At 43.6% G+C, this 21,987-nt stretch overlaps 2 protein-coding genes across 2 annotated transcripts; one reads left to right on the forward strand and one right to left on the reverse strand.

Moving 5' to 3' along the window:
• Window positions 1-1,797: 1,797 nt before the first annotated feature.
• SRSF9 (serine and arginine rich splicing factor 9) lies at window positions 1,798-9,654 on the reverse strand. Its single transcript, XM_053368049.1, has 4 exons — window positions 9,071-9,654; window positions 5,155-5,324; window positions 3,453-3,625; window positions 1,798-2,326 (listed from the first exon to the last, which is right to left on the reverse strand). Exons 1-4 carry the CDS (start codon window positions 9,319-9,321, stop codon window positions 2,183-2,185), a joined length of 738 nt encoding a protein of 245 aa, XP_053224024.1. The 5' UTR covers window positions 9,322-9,654; the 3' UTR covers window positions 1,798-2,182.
• A 5,054-nt stretch (window positions 9,655-14,708) lies between these two features.
• On the forward strand, window positions 14,709-20,849 carry DYNLL1 (dynein light chain LC8-type 1). Its single transcript, XM_053368931.1, has 3 exons — window positions 14,709-14,910; window positions 17,749-17,886; window positions 20,444-20,849. Exons 2-3 carry the CDS (start codon window positions 17,755-17,757, stop codon window positions 20,579-20,581), a joined length of 270 nt encoding a protein of 89 aa, XP_053224906.1. The 5' UTR covers window positions 14,709-14,910; window positions 17,749-17,754; the 3' UTR covers window positions 20,582-20,849.
• The last annotated feature ends 1,138 nt before the right edge of the window (window positions 20,850-21,987 follow it).

The raw sequence follows: 21,987 nt of genomic DNA on the forward strand, positions 1-21,987 counted from the left end.
AATTTCAAAGGTTTACAAGCAATGGGGCTTTAATACAGCTTTATTAACTGAATTTATATTCCACCCTTCCTCCCAAAGGAGCAAATGCTTGTATTGCATTTTGATTTTATGTATTTTGTATGTATTTTATATTTCATGTGAACTGCCCTGAAACCTTCGGGTTAGGGTGGTAGAAAAATGAAATTAATAATTGGGCAGATTTAGCAATTGACTAGATGCACAGGAAATACCCGTGTTTGTCAAGTCTTTGGCCAGAGAAGGAACCTATCCCATTAGTTGTGCTCTGGTGCTATGCTTCCTATTCCAGCAGCCCCTTCACTAATTCTGCTGCCTCGCCTGTTATCTTTCTTTGATGTTGCCTCATAATAATTTTATTCTTTATACCCTGCCCATCTGGTTTCCCCCGCCACTCTGGGCGGCTTGCAACACATATAAAAACATAGTAAAACATCATACATTAAAAACTTGCCAATACAGAGTTGCCTTTATAAGTCTTCTAAAAGCTGTGTTGTTCTTTATCTCAACATCTGATGGGAGGGTGTTCCACAGGGAGGGCACCACTGCTGAGAAGGCCCTCTACCCAATTCCCTGTAACTTTGTTTCTCATTGTGGAAACTGCCAGAAGGTCCTTGGAGCTGGACGATAGGGCTCCTTCAGGTATATGGAGCCAAGGCTGTTTAGGGCTTTGTAGGTCAGCACCTTGTGCTCAGAAACGTACTGGGAGTCATGAAGTTACAGGGCCCCCTAGAAAAGGCCCTTAAAACAACTGGGACTTCATAACCAATTTATGTCATGTGCATTTGGCATGTGAAGTACTACGAGGTCTGTTCTTCCAGTTGTGGACAGTCACTGCTATTCCATCATCCATACTGGAGCTTGACTGAATGCACCTGTGATGTATTTTTCTGCTCCACCCATCTCCCCAATTTTTCTAATCTGACAGGTGCACAAGTACTTCTGTAACTTTTTTTTGCAGGGGGAGAGAGAGAAAATCCAGGAAGTGCACAAGAGCAAATGTTACCAGCTTTAGTTATGTTTTACAAATGGCAAAACAGAAGATTGTGGGCTTTTCATAGCGACAATTGTAGTTTTTAAATTTTTAATTAATACTCTGGTGTTTTGCAAGAGTGATATTTACTTGACATGTAACAGAGTAGTATAAGAGGTGTTCTGCTATAAAGTTCTATTGGTTTAATTTAAAAGTCCAATGTGTTCAATTGCAATTTGGGTCTCCAAGATAGTTCCACATGTGTCCTCTGCTGAAATGGTTTCAGACATGCCTACTGCATGTGGCAGTCAGTGGAAATAGGCAGGCTCATGTCATTTTTGCTGCCAGAAATGAAACAGCTAGGCTACATTCAGGTGAGGAGCAAACGGAAGTAGGGGTGTGGCAATCGGGAACATTCCCTAGAAAATCACAGATGTGACAAACTCCCCTCACATGCCGCAAGCAAGTTTCCACTCGTGGTCACTGTGGATGATTAATAGGTTATTTTCACTTATCGGTTTTTATCCGTATGGGCTGGCATTTTTATGAAAACAATGTGTAGAAGCTGCAAAAAAATTGTGTAAGCAACACCAATTCCACAATGCACTCCCATCTGAAAGCACTCAGGGTTATTATATCTGAGCAACTTTTAAATTATATTACTGTAGTGTAAATATTCTGTTGATTTTCCCCCCCACTACAATACCCGGCTTGACCAGTAGGCTTTGATAAACCCGGGAACAGAAAGGAATTTAAAACCTGTATTTTACACCAGCTTCCCACCTGCACAAAAGACAGTCACCCACTGATGAGTTACAGAAACATTTAAGTATATTTCAAAACAACACAACAGGCTGAGCCATACAGGTTGCTCCACTGCTTTACAGCACCTTCCTGCAGACAACCATTAACTAGTTCTCAAGCTCATATCCCTTCGTTCAGAAGGAGAAACAAAAACAATGTACATTTTCCAAACAAAAGAAGTTCAAGTGGCAATGTTTTATAGTATTTCATTACCAACACTTCCCTAGTAAAAACTGTAAGTCATAAAAAAAGATTTTATTGAATAAGAAAGGGGGGGGGGAGGGAAACAAGGCTTCCTACGAAAGACTATATCCATCCATTTTGGAATGTAAACTCTGAGCAGAAATAAAGAGCTCAGTTCACATTTTTAGAAGTCCCTGTTGGGTGCAATCAGTATGGCCTGAAGGGAGAAGAGTAGCGTGGTGATCCCCTGCTTTGGTATGGAGAATCGCGACTCCTTGAACCAGAACGGGAGCGCGAGTAGCCATAGCTGATGCTTCTTTCAGGACAAACTCTGATATAGGATGTTTCACCCTGGAATTTAAAACAGAGAAAACCCAAACATTGGCATAACATCCTGTGGTCAACGTTATGAATGAATGAATGCCAAAAATGAAGATCAGGAACCAATGCACAAGTGGCTCGAGGCTGGAGATAGCTTTTTTTCCATATATACACAAGTAGGAGTCCATCTACTGCTGCTGCCTTGGGACAGCTCTGATCTGGCCCTTGAGGGTCTACAGATGAAGGGCATGTGTTACATAACAGCTAGTACGGTGCAGGTATTAATAAGGCAAACACAGCCATATTCTGTCCTCATCTAACTAAGAAGGGCGAAGATGTCGATAGTTTCCAACTTTTAACTGCCAGAGGGAAAGAGATGTAATCTAGTGGAGTCCTTCAGCATAGTTGGGAGATGCCTTGGTGAACTGTCTCACCAGCTCATCTTAATTTAATTGTATCTCAGCAGCTCAGGTTCTGAAGGGAAATCCCACAGCAAGCAGCCTCCAGCTGTGACAGAGGGGGTGGTTGCAGCAGATGGAAGAAGGTGGTTGCAAGAGAGGTAGCAATGCCCCAAGACTGGGGGGGAAAACTGGTTTATGGCAGAGACATCATGAGACCACCATAGGAAGAGGTTCCATGCATAGGTGGGAAAGACTGCTATTGTAACCACTATGGTTACTCATCAACATCTCTGGGGAGAAGCGTTGCAGTTTGTGGATGCAAGCTCTGGCTGCCAAGGCAAAGGTGAGCTAAGCTTATTCAACAGCCAACCACTAGCAATCTCTGTTCAACTCTTGGTCTGTTAAAGGGAGAATGGCAAAGCAAGTCAACTCGACTTACCTAGAAGAAGACAGAGGCAAGTAAATCCAAATGCTTATTTTTTTTCATGTAACTTAGGAATGAACCCCAGAAAACCTGGCCTTGGCTGTCAGGGCTCACACCACGCCATCATGGGGCAGGTTTCACAAGGCCATGACCACTCTTTTAAGCTGGATTCCTAACATGCTACAAGGATTACTATTAGCCACCAGTTCCGAGACTATTGCTAGACTGTGCCCCCGGAGCCTCTTGAGAGCATCACAACAGGACACGTTAACGCATGTTCCTCCATGACTGGCACAACGCACATGCTCTTCACCCACAGGCAGGGACCCACCTCATGAGATCGGAATTTGGTGTCATCCAGTTTACGCAGTGCGTATTCCATGTCTTCCTTGCGGAGAAACTCAACCACCCCCATTCCATCTTTCTGTACATCTGCATAACATACATCACCAGCTTCACGCATATGATCCTTCAGGTCCTGCCAGCTGCCTGATGGAGGAAGCCCTGAGCAGTGAGAACACAAAACATAAGAGACTACGTAAAGAGATGGCACTTGCGGCTTAGGCTGGACCGGAAAAAGCTGCACACCCTGGAATGGTCCCTCCAGCGGGTCTGAGACTCCATCCACCACTTCCACAGGCTTCCTGCTTATTAAGGATCCAAAGAACAGCAGTTAAGTTCCATTCCTGAGTGGATGAGCCTTTCATTGTCAGCAAGGTGGTCCCCTAGGTAGGATTCAGAGTTCTGGGCTTTGAAAGGAATCCTCCTCCTGTTGGTCCAAGGTAAACTTAACATCACCCCTAACTCTGCCTGGACAGCTTGTACTCCACATACGACTTAAGTTACTCAGGATCAGATTCCCATCCAAGAATGATAGTCCCCTTCTAACAGTATGAGTTTTGATTCCAATTTGGGTCCTTGGGCAGCGAAGCAAGGATACCTGTGTTTAACTATCAGCATGAACCTTAAGTAAAGGTAAAGGTAAATGGCTCCCCTGTTCCACATCGCATTCTGGAGACACTAGAACACTGCTGCTCCTAGCAGTTTTCAAGAACGCTTCACAATACTCTCTAGCAATGCATGTTCTCCCATTCATGCCAAACGTCAAAGAGATTCCTCCAGATATCCTCCCTGCCCTCCCAGGCTTCTGTGGTTCAACACTTTTGTTTTCGGGTCCTGATGCAAAGCTGAAGAGATTGCAATTCAGTAGTTTCATCACAGGGAGCAATCACATTTTTAGCCAGGATGCCACAGTACCATGCAGAGAAGCACCAAGATAGGTCACTGTACTTTATTTAAGCAGTACATGGGAATAAACATGGTTTTTTTTAAATGAGTTTTGTTTTAAGTGGACCATTCCATAAAACTGGTCAGGGAGTGCTGAGTTTTCTCCAGAGATTTGATCGCCATGGCAAAACCTCCAAAATACATCCACTTCTCTCCAGTAAGAGGTATTTTCCACCTGTTTCTCCCAAATCACTAAACAAGACACCTACTCCAGATATGGCAAGGTTCCTCTGAGGGATCCACAAGGTTATTAACTGAGGGATCTAATTCAGGTTATTTTCTCTCATAATAAGCAGAAATACTGCACAGCAGCAGCAGCTCAGGCAGCTCTTTAATGCTCATATTTTTGTCTCAGAGAATCATTTGCTTTTAGGAGACCCAGTCCTCCTGGCCCTGCACACTACAAGGATCTTCTTCTTTCCCTTCACCCTCCCAGTTGCCCATTTCCAAGTCCATTGAGTTCATGCCTGCCTACAGGTGGAGATGAGATTTATCTTTTGCTCACCATTCATTCACGAAGTTGAACTCCAAAAGCAAATTAAAATAGGCTTCCTCCGTTAATTGAACCAGAAAGCTGTCTTCTCCTCTTGCAGCTCTGAAAAAACTCCTTCACAGGAACAGTTTTCTTATTAAAGAAGAAACCCTGTATTATGGAAGCAAGGTGCTCCTTCTCCCCAATATACCAAAACATGTAGCATGGCATCAGGATGGCTCCCAGCCAGTATGAAGTATGGAAGGCAACATACCTGAAACAAGGACTCGGAATTCAGAACGCCGTGAAGGAGGGCCATTCCTCCCACGAGGCCCCCCACCAAAGCCTCCACCCCGTCCTCTGGAAGGTTTGGGAAACTCAACACGAAGGCGACAGTGACCATAATCATAGCCATTCCTCCCATAAACTGCATCTTCTGCATCTCTGTGAACAAATAATACATGCATGAATTTAGCATTGCCCAGACAGCACAGGAAAGGTACGAAAACAAGAGAAGAGTCTTTTGGCACCTTACAGGCTAACACATTTTGCTGCTCCTTAAGGTACAAAGAGATACTTTGCTGTGTTTGTTGCAATAGATTAACCCTCTGGAAAATGAGTACTCCTATGAACTATTGTACTTTGAAACTTAAATATAGAAATATTTAGATATAGTAGGCTGGAAAAAGTGGAGAGGTTCCCAGTTTCTAAGCTGGAAGATGTTAGCACTTGACATTTATGAACGATAAAGTTGTTTCTAGCTTTGGAGAAAAGTCACAGGATGAAACATACTGACTGGACACAGTATTCACCATCAGGACGCAAAATGTTGCAAACAATAAAAAGAATTCTGAACATTCATGCCTTACACTTACAACAACAGTTAGCATAACATAGCACCAGGGAGTTCCTATTTATTTTCTGAACACCAATTACTCTGTTGACTTGCTTGTCTCCCTGGAGTAAAATCAAGAAGGTGGCAATCAGGTTAAAAAACATTAGTGCCCAAGGCACCTTTGCTCCAGCTGTTTCAAAAAGCCATTGTCAGTTACGCAAAGAACGCTACTTTCAAGAGATACAACAAAATGAAGAAGCTTCTCTGTATGCTTATGAGCAACAAGAATTCCACCAGCAGACTACTTTCTACAGATCAATTAGCAATGTGCCAAACACTACTTTGGGAACCCCTGCAGCCTGCTTCTTTATGCCAGCATATTTTTTGTAGTTAATCTTCATCCCTGATGTGGTAACCCAAAAAAGCCCTTCACTACACCACTTAAGGGGTCGTGGGTGTGACTTTTTTGTAACTGGACTAATTTCTGATGCAGTCCAATCCTCCATTCCTCAGATTAAGGATTAATGGTCTGTTGTCAGTCATATATGTTGTGGTGTTGAGCTACGCATTGCATAGACGTCTATATTTGAAGAAAATGACTAAGACATACTAACAAGAATTTGCCAGAATCAGAACAGTACATATTTGTAAAGCAGATTTAATATATACATGATCAACAGTTCTGCAAAAATGAAGGAAACACCCCTTTCCATAGGATTTAATGATGTTTTAAAATATTATATATTGCATTTTGTTGTTATATTTAATGTGAACCACATTGTGAAGATTTTTATTCTTGAAACGCAGTACAAAAATTAATGAATTAAAAATTAATTCATAAACAAAAAGGCTCCGTTCCAGGATTTGTCAAGAAAGAAAGGAAGGCAGGAAGGAAGGAGACTGGCAACCTACTAAAGATGCAGTGGTCTTTACATCATCTAGATCTCTGACTATATACAGTGGTACCTCGGGTTACATATGCTTCAGGTTACAGACTCCGCTAACCCAGAAACAGTACCTCGGGTTAAGAACTTTGCTTCAGGATTAGAAAAGAAATCGTGCAGCAGCGGCGCAGTGGCTGCAGGAGGCCCCATTAGCTAAAGTGGTGCTTCAGGTTAAGAACAGTTTCAGGTTAAGAACAGACCTCCAGAACGAATTAAGTACTTAACCCGAGGTACCACTGTAATATTAACAGCAGAGGAGCCATTCCACAGTCCATTTTACTACTCCCCCCCCCCTGAATAATCATTTATGAATTGGGAAAAGGCACTATCTTATCCTCCATCTTGTTTCTGTGCGTGTTTTTAAATATAATATAATATAATTAATATATATATATATATATATATATATATATATATATATATATATATATCTATCTATCTATCTATCACCTTGAATTAGGCAGTATTTGTATCCTGAAAGGCAGAATATAAATAAACTGAACCCAAGGTGGGGTTTGAAGCAGAGGTGGGGAAACTGTGGCTCCTCCACTGCTGTTTGTTATTGGACAGTCCCAGTTGCAAGCCCCAGCAGCCAAGGATGGTGGGAGTTGTAGTCCAACAATATCTGGAGGGCCACAGTTTCCCACCCCTGAACTAGTGGCTGGTATTCTTGCAAAGAATATTGGTCTAGGTGCATCTGATCCACCTATGTTCTGGAAGGGTCATACCTCAGAGGCAGAACACCCAATTTGTACGCAGAGGATCCCTAGTTCAATCCTTGACATATCCAGTACTGTATGTCCTGTCTGAATCCCTGGAGAGCTGCTGCCAATCTACACAGGCCAGGGCTGAGAAACCTTTTTCACATCAAGAGCCACATACCCTGCTGAACAACTTTTCATGCGTGAAATTCAAAAGTAGACACGCAGCGAGTTACCTTCTAACAGCTGGCCATCTCTACACAAACTAGTCCAACAACATGGGGTTTGGGTGAAGGCTGTAGGCTGCATTGGATACAATGCAGGGTCTGCTCATTGCCTAGATGGGAGGCTGCCTGAGAAAACACTACCAGGTGTAGAGGGTGGTATATAAATTCCAATAATAATAGTAATAATAGTAATAGTAATAATAATAATAATAATAATAATAATGTTTGTCACCTTGGCTTCCATTAAGGAAGCAAGGTGGGAAATAAACATAATACATTTCATATAGATTATTTTAGGATTATAGGCAACTGAGTTCTACTTAGGGAAAGCCCATTGAAACTGATGGACCCAATGCTAATCATGCCTATCAATTTTAATGGATTGTATCCATTGTCAAACTCAACAGCAGACCCACTGAAACTGATGGACCCCATACAAGTTATGCCTGTTAATTTTAATGGGTTGCATCTTATCTTAGTGCTACTCAATAATAGCAGACCCATTGAAATTAATGGACTCTAGGGCAGCCTTATTTTTGTAACTAAATTGTTTTAAGCTGTTTTTAATACTGTTTCAATTGCTGGAACCTTAGGGGGAAGGGTGGGTAATGACAATGTGATTCGGTATTTGAATGACTGGTATTAGTAATTATAAATTGGTACTGCTATTATGAGGCTATTATTGGATTGTAATTGAAAACTAATAAAAATTATTATCATAAAGAAGATAATGTGACACTGTAAGGCAATGTTTATTTTTATTTGTGTAGCCGAAACCATTCCAAAACAAAACATCTATCAATTTCAGCGGATTATATCCAATGTCAATCCTACTCAACAGTACTCGAGTCTACTCTCTGGAGCATGGGAAATGCTGGATAGCAACCCCCTTATATCATTAATATAAATAATAATAATCTGAAAACCGTCTGGGTGGGTGGATGCAGGTGGGTTTGATTCCCTCCCCCTCTTTCTTTTTCCTTTCTCCTCCTGTGAAGAGGCTGCATCCTAATGTTTTAATGTTATATCTTAATCTTTTAAATTGTATTTTAATCAACTTGTTTTTATTATTGGTTGTTAGCCGCCCTGAGCCTGGTCTTGGCTGGGGAGGGCGGGGTATAAATAAAAATTTATTATTATTATTATTATTATTATTATTATTATTACTACTACAGAAAGCCAGCATGTGACGTGCCAAAAAGAACCAAATAAAAATAAATTTAAAAAAGGCGGGAAAGAAGGAGGAGGAGAAGGGGGTGAGGCGGGGCTTGCACCTCACCCTGCCAGCAAGATGCAGAGCCCCACATTCACAAAATGCCAAAAATTGGGGTTGGGGGGCTCCTCTTCCTCCTCCCCCCACCATCCAAGCATGCTTGGGAACCCCCCCCCCCCAATTCCTAAATGAGAAATTATTGGGGGGGTTCTCTACATGCCCCGCCTGAGGGAACCCGGGAACCCACCGGCCCCGCTCCCCGTCACCCACCGGGGGTCCTCGAAGCGGACGAAGGCGAAGGGGGCGAGCCCGCGCTTGCTCTTCAGCTCGATGTCGCGGATGCGGCCGTACTTGTAGAAAAGCTCCTCCAGGTCCTTCTCGCGCACGTCGGCCGGCAGGTTGCCCACGTAGATGCGGCCGTCGCCGCCGCCGCCGCTCCCGCCTCCCCGGCCGCCCCCTCCGGACATGCCGGCCCCGCCGCCTCCGTAGTCCATCATATCCCGGCCCCAGCCCCCAGACATCCTTCCGAGTCCCTCACAGGCCGCTGCGAACGTCTCCGGGGCCTAGAGCCAGCCAGCCAAGTCAGTCAGCCGATTCGGCCTCGGCCGCCGCCCCCTCAGGCCTTCACACGCCGCAAGGAGCAACGTGACGGAGGACAAAAAATGAGGAGCAGGGAGGGGGGGGAAACCGCAGCTTAAAGGGAGGAGGAGGAGAGAGGCGACGCGCCACCCAGAAGAGATGGGGAAGTGGGGTGGGGGGGAAGGAACGGCTCCTATGCAAACCCTCACTCCGAGGGAGGGAGGGGGGAGCACGAAAGAGCCACCGGATGCGCATGCGGCGGCGGCTGCAGTTTGCGCATGCTCGGGTTTCTGTGGGCCAAGGGTGCCTCCAGCGGGGCGGGCGGGGATATTTGAGCGGATGCGCGCAGTTCAATAGCGTGATGCCACTTGTCAGGGCTTCAGCACCAAAGGATCCTGGGAAGTGTAGTTTGTTAAAGGTGCTGGAAGCTGTTAAGAAATAACCATACGGTAGATGGCTGCAACTCTTGAGAGTTCCCTGGAAAAAGAAGGATTGGCCGTTAAACCTCTCTGAAATTGTAGCTTCAGGAAAGGTAATATAGGGATACAGTGGTACTTCGGATTACATACGCTTCAGGTTACATACACTTCAGGTTACAGACTCCGCTAACCCAGAAATAGTACCTCGGTTTAAGAACTTTGCTTCAGGATGAGAACAGAAATTGTGCTCCGGCAGCGTGTTAGCAGCTGGAGGCCCCATTAGCTAAAGTGGTTCTTCAGGTTAAGAACAGTTTCAGGTTAAGAACGGACCTCCAGAACGAATATAATAATAATAATAATAATAATAATAATAATAATAATAATAATTTATACCCCTGGGTTTCTCCAGCCATCTTGGCGGCTTCCAATAAAACACTAAAATACAATAACCTATTAAACATTAAAAGCTTCCCTAAACAGGGCTGCCTTAACCCGAGGTACCACTGTATTGTGGGCATCCTCTATCTCGAGAGTGCGCCTCTGGGGATAGCAGCACCAAAGTGACCTCCAGGCACAAGCTCGGGCAGTCTGTATGGGGGTACTGGATGCCCAGACAAGACCCACCCCCTCCCGCCTCACTGATGTGGTCTAAAGGAAGTCAGAGCAATATGTTTCAGCACCTTTAACAAACTACACTTCCCAGGATTCTTTGGGGGAAGCCATGACTTATTAAAAGCGGTATCACAGTACCTTCCTGTGCATGAAAAGCCAGCTTAGCTATCACACTTGGTGTCTGCTTTGTCCATCACTGATTTTGTTATGTACTGAAGTTCTCAACTTGGGCCAGCAGGGGGATACCGTAGATAGTTTTCACTCAGGTCCACATATGCAAATAAGGAATTGAAAGTGACATTCAGTAATTGGATAGTTACAGAAAGTTGTTACTGTTGCCTTGTAGTTGAGCTCTCTATAAGCAGGTTGACTGAACCCTTCAGTTTAGTTCTGTTCTGGCCTGTGAATAAACAAGAGCTGTTTGAAGAATCGCTGTGCCGTCTGATATGTTAACCCACAACTTAACAGATTTATTACTGGACTTTTGTCTTCCTTTCTGCCCACCCATCAGCAAAACCACATTAAGGAGACATAGGAACAGCTGTCCAAACATTGGGGCCTGAGTTTTTAAGTTTTATTTTCCTCTTCCCTCCTTGCTCTTTTTCTCATGTGTTGTATTTTTGTTTATTAGAATGTAAGCCTGCAGGTAGATAGTGTCTTGTCTTTATTTCATGTAAGCCGCTCTGGGAGCCTTTTTGGGCTGAAAAGTGGGGTACAAATGCTCTAAATAAAAAAATAAAATAAAAAGGCAAGCTTGTAGTGCATGCACGCACGTGCCCCTTTGGGGCCTAGTGTTGCACATTTCCAAGAAGGATGCCTGCTAATGAGCTGCCCTTAAGTGACATAATTGAAATCTCAAGACAGAGTAGAACATCCATGATCAAAACTAAAAAATTCCAGTAACACTTGCTTCAGGCCCTGTTGGGGATGCTTTCTGATATTTACACAATCCTGTTTATCCAGCAAATCTAGTTGAAGCCTCTGTAGACAGCATTTACTCAAGGCAGGTCAGATCAAAGTGGCCCCCGTTAGCAACCTTTTAAATATGTTCCAACTTGATTTTAGCTTTTATTGCTGATTTGCCTGCCTTGTTGTTTTTTAATGTTATATGTTTTGTTTGGACTCAAATTTTATGAATGTGAAACTTTGCCTCTATAGGCATCATTTTAAAATTACCGTACTTTCGCTGAACCACATTTGCCGCTTTAACAGTTCCTTGTGCTGCAGCTGGGGATGGGCAGTAGATCAATGGCAGGGCATCTGCTTTGCATGCATGACTGCTGGGAGGAATGCAACAATAAGAAATGCCATGGTGCATCTGTCCCAGCAAAACCGGACGCCTTCATCTGCTCCAGCTGCAACAAAACATGTCTCTCCTGTATCCATCTCTACAGCCACAGCAGGCACTGTAAATCTCTAACAGTTTGACTTCAGTCCCGAAGGTGCACTCTTCCATTGTTTCCTGAGACAGATGGATGCCAACCAGCTGACCCTTGACTTCAGAGCATTGAACAGCATTAATCTGTCACCAACAGAGATTGTTGGTATTTGCTTGATTGCACAGTTAAACTATTGAACTTGCTCCAGCAGGAGGCAGTGACCACTTTGATGGCTTTAAGAGAAGATTAGACAAATTCATGGCTACGTTCTGCTTCCAAAGCTGGAGACAGTAATGCTTCTGAATACCACTTGCTGGAAACTGCAGATAGGGAAAGTGCTCATGTGCTCAGGTCTTGCTTGCCAGTTTCCCATAATGGGCATGTTATAAGAAAAAACTGCTCCTTTTCCATTATGGGGTACCCAAGATCCCATAGAGTCCTTTTGTAGGGTCTCTATCGGTAGGAGAAAATAACAGAGACCAACCAGAGAATATTGAGAAGCAAAGCAGCTAGTAAGCCTGATCTTTATTAAAGCTGTTGCAACAGGGTGCTCCCCAACACACACAAAGGGGAGGAGGGACCCTAAGTAATGTGTGCAAGCTCTTATATAGACATTTTAAATTGCCTGCCCTGGAGTCCAAGACCAACCCCAGAAACATCATACATACATCACAGAAGGGGCGGACTAGAACAGAAATCTGAGTGCGTTTTTTTCCTCTTGTCTGCTAGGTTGCTTGACTGAATTACCTGGGCATCCTGGCCACTCTTTTGTTACTCAATTCCTGAATCCAGGTCACAGGTCACAGGCTCATACCCTATTCATATCTTAAATGTGACCTTAAGACAGGATTTGTGAGAGAGAGAATGGGGAGATTTCCCATTTCCTTCGACCTTGCAGAGAAATATTTGAGGTCATTTTGGAAGAGAGAAAATAGTTTTAGGACTTTTCTGTGGGTTTCAGACATGTGGTTTACATATTTGTATGTTTTTGCTTGGTTCATTTATGAACATCTATTTTATATATATAAGATCTTAAAATTCTTATAACAGGCATCTGGTGGACCACTGTGAGAACAGGATGCTGGATTAGATGGGCCATTGGCCTGATCCAGCAGAGCTCTTCTTATGTTTAATTCCCAGACAGTGTGAGAACTGTCAGTTCACTCCTACCTTCTGCTTTCCATTCTTGAGTCAATTGCTGGTACAGTATATATAAAAAAATCCACTCAAGCCGTTCTTGATGTGTATGTTATTTGCAGTCATACCACACTTATGTGTCACATGGGGGTGTGCCTGTGCTGTTATGCACATTGCAGAGCCACATGATGTTCTGGACTAGAAAAGATTATCTCAGAGAGGAACTGAGAACAATTTTACAGCAAAGGCAGGGAAACATTTTTCAGTAAGACAGCTGCATTCAATTCTGGGTAAGCTTCCAGGGGCCTTTGTTGGGTAGGGCCAGAGGCAAAGGTGGGTGTGATCAGAAGCAAACATTTGGCTGAGCAAGGAATGGGAATTTTACTTTTGTACTCTAGGCTAGCTTCTTCACAACCATACACCCTCTGTTCTCCATTAAGGCAAGCAAGAAGTATGATAATTGATCAAGGTCATATTCTAGCTGGGCAAATTTTTTTGAGGTGAGTGTGATGCTGGGCCAGGGAGGGTTTTGTAATCTGGGGAAAGTGTCCTAATGGGCCAGGCAGATAAGATTTCCCAGCTGCCCTGCTAGTCCTACAGCCCAGGGGTAGGGGCCAAGCCTCATCCACTAATAATAATAATAATAATAATAATAATAAATTATTTATACCCCACCCATCTGGCTGGGTTTCCCCAGCCACTCTGGGCGGCTTCCAATAAAACACTAAAATACAATAACCTATTAAACATTAAACACTTCCCTAAACAGGGCTGCCTTCAGATGTCTTCTAAAAGTTTGGTAGTTATTTTTCTCTCTGACATCTGGTGGGAGGGTGTTCCACAGGGCGGGTGCCACTACCGAGAAGGCCTTCTGCCTGGTTCCCTGTAACTTGGCTTCTCGCAGCGAGGGACCCACCAGAAGGCCCTCGGCGCTGGACCTCAGTGTCCGGGGAGATTGATGGAGATGGAGACGCTCCTTCAGGTATACTGGACCGAGGCCGTTTAGGGCTTTAAAGGTCAGCACCAACACTTTGAATTGGGAATCGGAAACGTACTGGGAGCCAGTGTAGGTCTTTCAAGACCGGTGTTATATGGTCTCGACGGCCGCTCCCAGTCACCAGTCTAGCTGCTGCTCATGAGACAACCACCTGTGATCTCCTCTCAGGTAAGAGAGGGCACACCTAACTCCACAAGGCCTCTGAACACTTTACTTACTATCTATTAAAACATTTCTATGCCTCCTACCATATTAGACTGCATGCAATACAACAAAAAAGAGAGATAAAAACAGTATCCAAAAGCAGCAACGTACAGCTAACAGTTGAAGGAGCACTCCGAATCACAAAGTAATTACATTCTGCACATGCTCAAGAACACTGTTCTCTCTGGTTTTATACATGCATACGCTCAGAAGCATTCAGCTTGCAGACATGCCATCCAGAACGTCTCTCTCCTAGTTCTTCAGAGGAATCTTGCTGTTTCCTGGCGCACCCGCTGACCTGCGGCTTGCCTGGTCCTGCAAGGGCGCCCCCAGCAGCACCGCCTCCTTGCCCTCCGCCTCGCGGCCCGTCTGGCTGACCAGGCCCCGTCGCCACAGCAACGGACGCCGGCGCGGTGCATGCCGGCCTGCAACAAAATGCAACAATAAAACTCTACGGGAGGCTCAGGAGAGGCGGCCAATAGTCTCAGAGGAGTATTGTTGTCGTGGCCAATGGCAGCTGGCGGCGAGCTGGGCTGGGCGTGGCCGCTGCCGGCGGGCGGAGGGCGTGGCCGGGGCATCCAGGCGGCACTCGAGGCTTGTTCGCGGGCGAAGGCAGAGGCGAGGCGCGCGCGGGTTTCCTCAGCTCGTTACGCGACGGGGGCAGCCTCCGGAGGAGCGCCGAGGTGACAACTTGCTCGTCCGCTCCACCAACGTCCCTGCCCGCCGCCGTCGTCGTTCTCGGAGGAAGCAGCCGCAGGAGCCGCCGCCAACCAGAAGCACACGGTGAGGGGCGGCGGGGAGGTTTTTAAGCGGGGAAATTATAATGGCGTCGGCAGAGATGATGGGAGGGGGCGGTTGGGGACATTACTAATATGAGGAGAGTTATAGCGTGATTCCGGCCATGTGTCGGTTGGGTTCTGAGGGACCGTCCAGAGGCCGTTAGAAAATGATATATAAAGTGACATTACGGTTACTTGAACTGTCGAGGAGGAGACGATGGGGGTGTGAGGGGGAGACGACATTATTATTATTAGTAGTAATACAATAGTAGTTTGGTATGTAATTCTGGCCTTTAAAAAGTTGGGTTCTGCGAGCTGCCCTGAGGCCGTTTGAAAATACAGATTAATATTAGTGCGGTGCAAGGATTGCTGAGGTGGAGGAGGCGATGGGAGTTTGAGGGGCGTGTGGGGGAAGAAACGGTATTATTATTATCATTAGTATAGCTTGCAATTCTGACCCTATAAAAGTTGGTGTTCTCTGGAATGTTCACAGGCCGTTTGAATAATTCTAATACGGTACAAAATTTAAATGGCGTTTTAAAAACCCATTAAAGCAGGTCATGATTAATGTGAGATTATCATCAGCTGGTTATTTGATTTATTGAACACGTTTGTGTTCTGCTTATATATAAGTTGGGCTCTCAGAATATGTAAAATGTAAACTTATTTTGGGGGGGGGAGAAACCCCTTGGGAGGAGTTATAAATAAATCTGCGCAACTGAATCGGAATCATGGGTAATCGTTCTTCCATTTCATTTACTGTATTATAGATTTTGTTTTCTCGTAAAGTTGGGTTCTCTGGGCAGTTTTACAGACCATTAAAAGACATAATAATGCAAAACTTTTAAAAAAAGTTTTAAAATAAATGAATTCCTTAAGTTTGTGCGATCTAAATTAGAGGGGGAGGGGTGGAATTAGAAAGTGGTATAGAAATGACTTTTAAGCATGGTACATAGTGTTGGCATCATGAAGGGTTCTGGAGAACTTGGATGTTTGCTAGCTTATTTTGCAACCTTTTAAATAAGTGTTTTGGCCAACTGCATTTTGGACAGTTATCCACTCTTCCCCACTTCATGTGAACCTGTACAGTTGGCTGATTTTGCTGCTCCTGATTTTCTTAATTATTTTGAATGAAGACTCAAACTGGGGAGCCCTGTAGTGAGTTTGTGGGTCACCTGATGGAGGAGGAGGAGGATTTTGCTGTTTCACTTTTTTTTTTTTTTTGCTTTGAGTTGCAGCCTAATTTTTAGACTCCACAGAGAAAAATTTAAAAAGAAATGCTTGAAAGTATTCTTAAATAGTTTTGTGCCATGTGGGGTCCAACTATTGAGATAAAAGAGAAACCACAGCCAGCTCCTCTTTGGTTTGCAATGAATAACTAAGGAAGGGAATAAATAGGAGGGGATGTAACAGGAGTACGTTTTCTGAATAGGTTGTTGGGCGTATATTTTTCATGAGGGGTAGGATTTGTGGTGGATTGCACTGTATTGCTCTATTATCTAGTGTGCTAGTTATTGTGTAATTCCTACTCTCAAGACACTGACACTTCAGTCTGTAGTGTGTGTATGGGAGAGACAAGGCTTACTTAAAAGGCATAGTATGATTGTGTGGGTGTGGCAAGGAATCTCTGAAGCCTTGTGGGAAAAATGGGCAAATGAGGGAGGGTGCTAAATGTCTAATGATGTGCAAATGTTGTTGGGAGGGGTGATGGTGGGAAAGTTTCTGATGAAGACATTATTAAATTCATTGTAACTCTGCAAAGCATTGTACAACTTCTTTAAACTAGTCCCCGTGTCCAACCCTGCAATTTTGTATTTTTTAAAAATAGAACAATAAAGTCCCTTAACTGCATCATTTAATTTCGGAAATAACCTTAAAATAATGTGCTAGATGTTGTGTGACTTGAAGCAATACAGTGGTGCCTCGCAAGACGAAATTAATTCGTTCCGCGAGTTGTGTCGTCTAGCGATTTTTTCGTCTTGCGGAGCGCGGATTCGCTGGGTATTAACGGCTTTAAGAAAAAGGAAGCAAACTCGCAAGACGTTTTCGTCTTGCGAAGCAAGCCCATAGGGAAAATCGTCTTGCGAAGCAACGCAAAAAACGAAAAACCCTTTCGTCTTTGGCGTTTTTCGTCTTGCGAGGTACCACTGTACAGAAAAAGAGTTTGGAGAAGAAAGGAATCAAAATAATGTAGGAGGAGTTGGGAATCCTGTTTGATGGGAGGGAGTCCTCTTGCGAGCTGTACAAAGGGTATCTTGTGGGCAAATAGTTCTAGGATGTAAGAAAATGTGGAATTTCTGCTTGAGGGTGAAGACAGTTAAGTCTGTGGGTATAAGTGATGAGAATACCTTGGTCTGCATTCCCGGAGGTGGGTGGGGCAACTCAGACATCTGTGGCCAATTAGGTCCTCCTATAATGAGCCAAGCTCAGCAAAAGGTGTCTGCAACACACTGCATTTGTTCCGTCTAATTTAAGTAGTGTGTATGTTGTTCAGCTCAACCCCCAAGGTGGGGTCTGTGTTTTACTGAAGTACATCTGGCACACAAAGTGTTGAGCATATTGGTTTCTTCTTGCAGAAATAAGTTATATGTTTGATCTTACATGCTTGATTTGTTAAAACAGTGGGAGGAGATAAACTGCATGTATATTCATTAGCTCATCAGAAATACGAACAGATGGTTCAACTTTGTGACTCCAGAACAAATTCTGGAGTGTGTTTATGAGAGTGGCTGAATGGTTCTGGAAATCAAGCCATTATACAGTGCAGACTTTTAGCTGGTGTAGTGTATGGATCTACCAGCACAGGTTAACATTTTGAATTCTTGTCCATTGTGCTTTGTAGGTAACCATGAGTGATCGAAAGGCCGTGATAAAGAATGCAGATATGTCTGAGGAGATGCAGCAGGACTCTGTGGAGTGTGCTACACAGGCCTTGGAAAAATACAACATTGAGAAAGATATTGCTGCCCACATAAAGAAGGTAAAGCTTGATAATTGTTGCATGCTGCTAGTTTAGAATTCTTAGAGGAAGAGGAAATTTCAGACTGAGGGAGGGAACAGTTAAAATTATTTCTAACTAAACATGTGTCTACAGATTTCTTAACTGGCAAAGCTGATTTTGTATGTGTAGGAGTGTTCTGGCCTGCCAGGGAATAGTTGGACATTTTCCTGCATTTCCTTCACAGCCTAGTCTATGTGGGTGGTCTAACTGCATGTCTGTGTTCCTAGAGGGTTGTCAAGCATCTGTGATCTTCTGACTTTGGCAGAGCTTGCAAGAAGCTTGCCAGATCTGCTGTGACAGTGGGCAAGCTTATATCTGCATAAGTAAGACAGTGTGGAAGCACACACATTTGTTCCTTGAAGAAGAGAAAAGTACAAAACCTTAAAACATTCCTTAGCATAGCTGTTAACAAGTTGTAGCAAGATACACCCTGTATTTGCAACAGTGCTATTCAACAATTCAGCACTACGAAGGCAGACCACAGCAAACCTCATGGTTGGTTACTACCATCTTCTTCAGCATGACTTTGAAGAGTTTGGTAGCCCTTGCTTCTATTTTAACCTAGCCTCAATTTGGTATGATGATCACTTGGAAATACTGTTTAGTTTTAGCTATAATTATTAGTGGAAACAAGTTGGTTTCAAATCAAAGCAGGCTTTTTTCATTAACCAGTTAAGATTAACCACAATTCATGGTTGGAGTGCAACAGTAAATTGTAGTTAATTGAATCAGCTTGTGGTCACACTGGAAGAGGCGCTAACTTACAGTTTAATAGTGTGCAAACCTGGCCACTCTGACTGTTTTGCATATGGGCTGGGGGCAAAGAATGTGGTAGACATTCAAGACTTGCTGCATTAGCCACTATATGTTTAGGATTGGTCTGATTCAGGGGTTGGCAGCCCATGGGGGTTGTTTAACTGGCCCATGGACCCCCACCGCCTTCTCAGGGACCCCCGCCATGTGCTCTCCCCCTGCTCCGTGCCAGAAGGAGCCCCGGAAATAGCGTGCGCACACACTCTGGCCCACCACAACATGTGCAGGACCGTGAACCAGCCCAAGCCACAAAAACTTTGCCGACCCCTGGATTGAATCCTACTCCAGTACAGGGACACAAGTGATTTAATGTTAGCTGATATAATAGCGTATTAAATGCATAGTCTGGTACAAGGATGGGATTAATACCTATAAAAATCAGTACTCTGAAATTTGCTAAGCAATATATTGATATAAATTGGTTGAATATCAACTGCTCCAAGCCTCCGTAAAAGAGAATTCATGTTTCCAAGATTTAGTAAAACATTACCATAATAAACCCACAATTTCTTTCACAACATTATTTTTCAGAATAAATATAGATGAGAAATTACAGTGCTAACAATGCATAACTGTCCCTTTTTAAGCACACCATATCCCAGTTGCACTGTCTCCCCAAAACTTTAGGATTGGCTGATACTGTCATAGTTGCTTTGGACGAGGTTTGCTGTACTGCATCTTCATTGCAAACCATTACTTAAATGCCATTACTTAAACAATTTTCAAAATGACTTAAGTTATCATGAATAAAATGCTTACCAAATCTTGTTAGGTACAAAGTGAAGTAGATTCTTTATTGTTCCATAGACATTACTCTATTAAGTCAGTTGAATTAAGAACCCACACTTAAATAGATAGCACAGAGGGGTATTACACTACTAATTATTAGTTGTATACATGCAGGTCCTGCTATCCGCATGTTTGCGATGCGAAAATTCACTTATCCTTCTGCACAAACCTTGCTACGAGCACCGTAGACTCAGATATCCAAAGAACTGACTTCCTTGCTGGTTTGTGCTTTGCTAGTTGGCAACAGCCATTTTTGGGAAGAAACCAGAGAGAGAGGAAGTGGGGAGCCAAGAGCAAAGGAACTGGGGCAGGGGAGATAAGACATGGGTTTCCCAAACTTGGGTCTCTAGCTGGTTTTGGACTGCAACTCTCATCATTCCTACATAGTAGGACCACTGGTCAGGGAAGATGGGAACTGTAGTCCAAGAACAGCTGGAGATCTAAGTTTGGGAAACCCTGGGTTAGGCAAATCTGTTTTTTCTTCTGTTCTCTTGCGGATTAGCTGTATACATTTCAGGAACTTGGGGGGGGGGTTGGACAAATCCCGAATTAGAAATATTTCCATAGGAAATGATGAAATGGTGGACTTTGTTACAAAAGTAGGACCTGTGCGTAACTTCTCTTCCTAAACCCAGACAGCCTGAACGTCTGTATGGGTTGCATAGAATATCCCTGTAGCACTTCTCAAGCTACTTGCTCCAAAATAGTCCAGTTAATGTCAGTATGTTATTATGGTTTCAATGTGATTTGTGGACTGCAGTCTTCCATTGTCTCATATATGGCAAGAAGAAAAGTTAAGTCACTGGGCTATGTTGTTGCATGTTTCTTGTATGTATAGCTCAAGAGGTTAGAAGACTGCATTGCATATTCTTTCCAAACACATGGGTGAAGCTGTTCACTTGAGAAGCTAAGCTATTAAGTTATTCTCTTTCAGGAGTTTGACAAGAAATACAATCCTACTTGGCACTGCATTGTGGGAAGAAATTTTGGCAGCTATGTGACTCATGAGACCAAACACTTCATCTACTTCTACCTGGGTCAAGTTGCCATTCTCCTCTTCAAATCCGGTTAGAACATGGGACTGTTCCACCCCAAACATGCATTTGGTTACAGGACTGCACGCTAATTCCAAATAGACTGAAGTCTTCAGCCTTCCCCAGGGAACATACCTTGATCTTCAAGCCTTTTGTTGTTTTAATGGACAGGTACTCCTCTGTACCATTTTGTGTTTTTGTTGTGGCCATAAAAAAATAGCAAAAAAGTAATCTTGTATGTATTTTCTTTACAAAAAGCAACCCACAAGTCCTAATTTTCTAATAAAACCTTTGGGCATACATTCAGTCTTTAAGAGCTTGTTCTAATACTTCCATATTTGGCCAACTCTCCTATGACTACCAGCTTTGCACTGCAGACTTGAAATAGCAAATTATTTGCCAAAATCAGGGGTGATTAACTTGTGGCCTTCTGGATGTTTCCGATTACAACCCCCATTAGCCATGTTTCTTGAGATTAGTGTGAGTTTGAATCCAAAAACATCTGGAGACCATAGTTTTTTGTCTACTGAATGAACTGGATTTGCCTTTGGCAAAACAGCGCTAGCGTTGGAGCCAATAGTACCTGTAAACTATTCCCTGTGTTGCATCTAATTCTTAAGCATATTTACTTGTAAAATGACATAACTGACTCATCCAGTGGGACTTTCGAGCAAGTATGTACGAGGTTGCACAAGCTTATGCATAAATTGGAAGGGATCCCAGTGTGTTCATTGTCTTTACAAGTAATTTTGCATGAGACTGCAATCTAAAGGTAAAGGGACCCCTGACCATTAGGTCCAGTCGTGACCGACTCTGGGGTTGCGACGCTCATCTCGCTTTATTGGCCGAGGGAGCCGGCGTACAGCTTCCGGGTCATGTGGCCAGCATGACTAAGCTGCTTCTGGCGAACCAGAGCAGTGCACGGAAACGCCGTTTACCTTCCCGCCGGAGCGGTACCTATTTATCTACTTTCACTTTGACGTGCTTTCGAACTGCTAGGTTGGCAGGAGCAGGGACCGTGCAACGAGAGCTCACCCCGTAGCGGGGATTCGAACCGCCGACCTTCTGATTGGCAAGTCCTAGGCTCTGTGGATTAACCCACAGCGCCACCTGCTTCCCACGAGACTGCAATCTAGGGTGTATCTAATGCCTGCAAAGATGATCTTTACTCACCAGTATGCATGCTTTGATGATTAATGCAGTGTACAAAAGGAACAACTGAATTTAAATTACATTCTGGTCAGTGTGATTCTTTAGTTAGAAATATGTGCCAGACTTATTGTCGCCTCTAAAAATGTTCAATGATTCCTGATTATTTAAATTCCAGTATGGAATATTTTAATACATAACATTCTAACCTAATGTAATCAAAAGCATTTACAATACTTGTTCCCAGTAGCATACTTGCACTGTTCTTTTGACATCATGGTACTTTTGGCAGGGC

This window comes from Podarcis raffonei, chromosome 16 (genome assembly GCF_027172205.1).
Source record: "Podarcis raffonei isolate rPodRaf1 chromosome 16, rPodRaf1.pri, whole genome shotgun sequence".
NCBI lineage: Eukaryota > Metazoa > Chordata > Lepidosauria > Squamata > Lacertidae > Podarcis > Podarcis raffonei.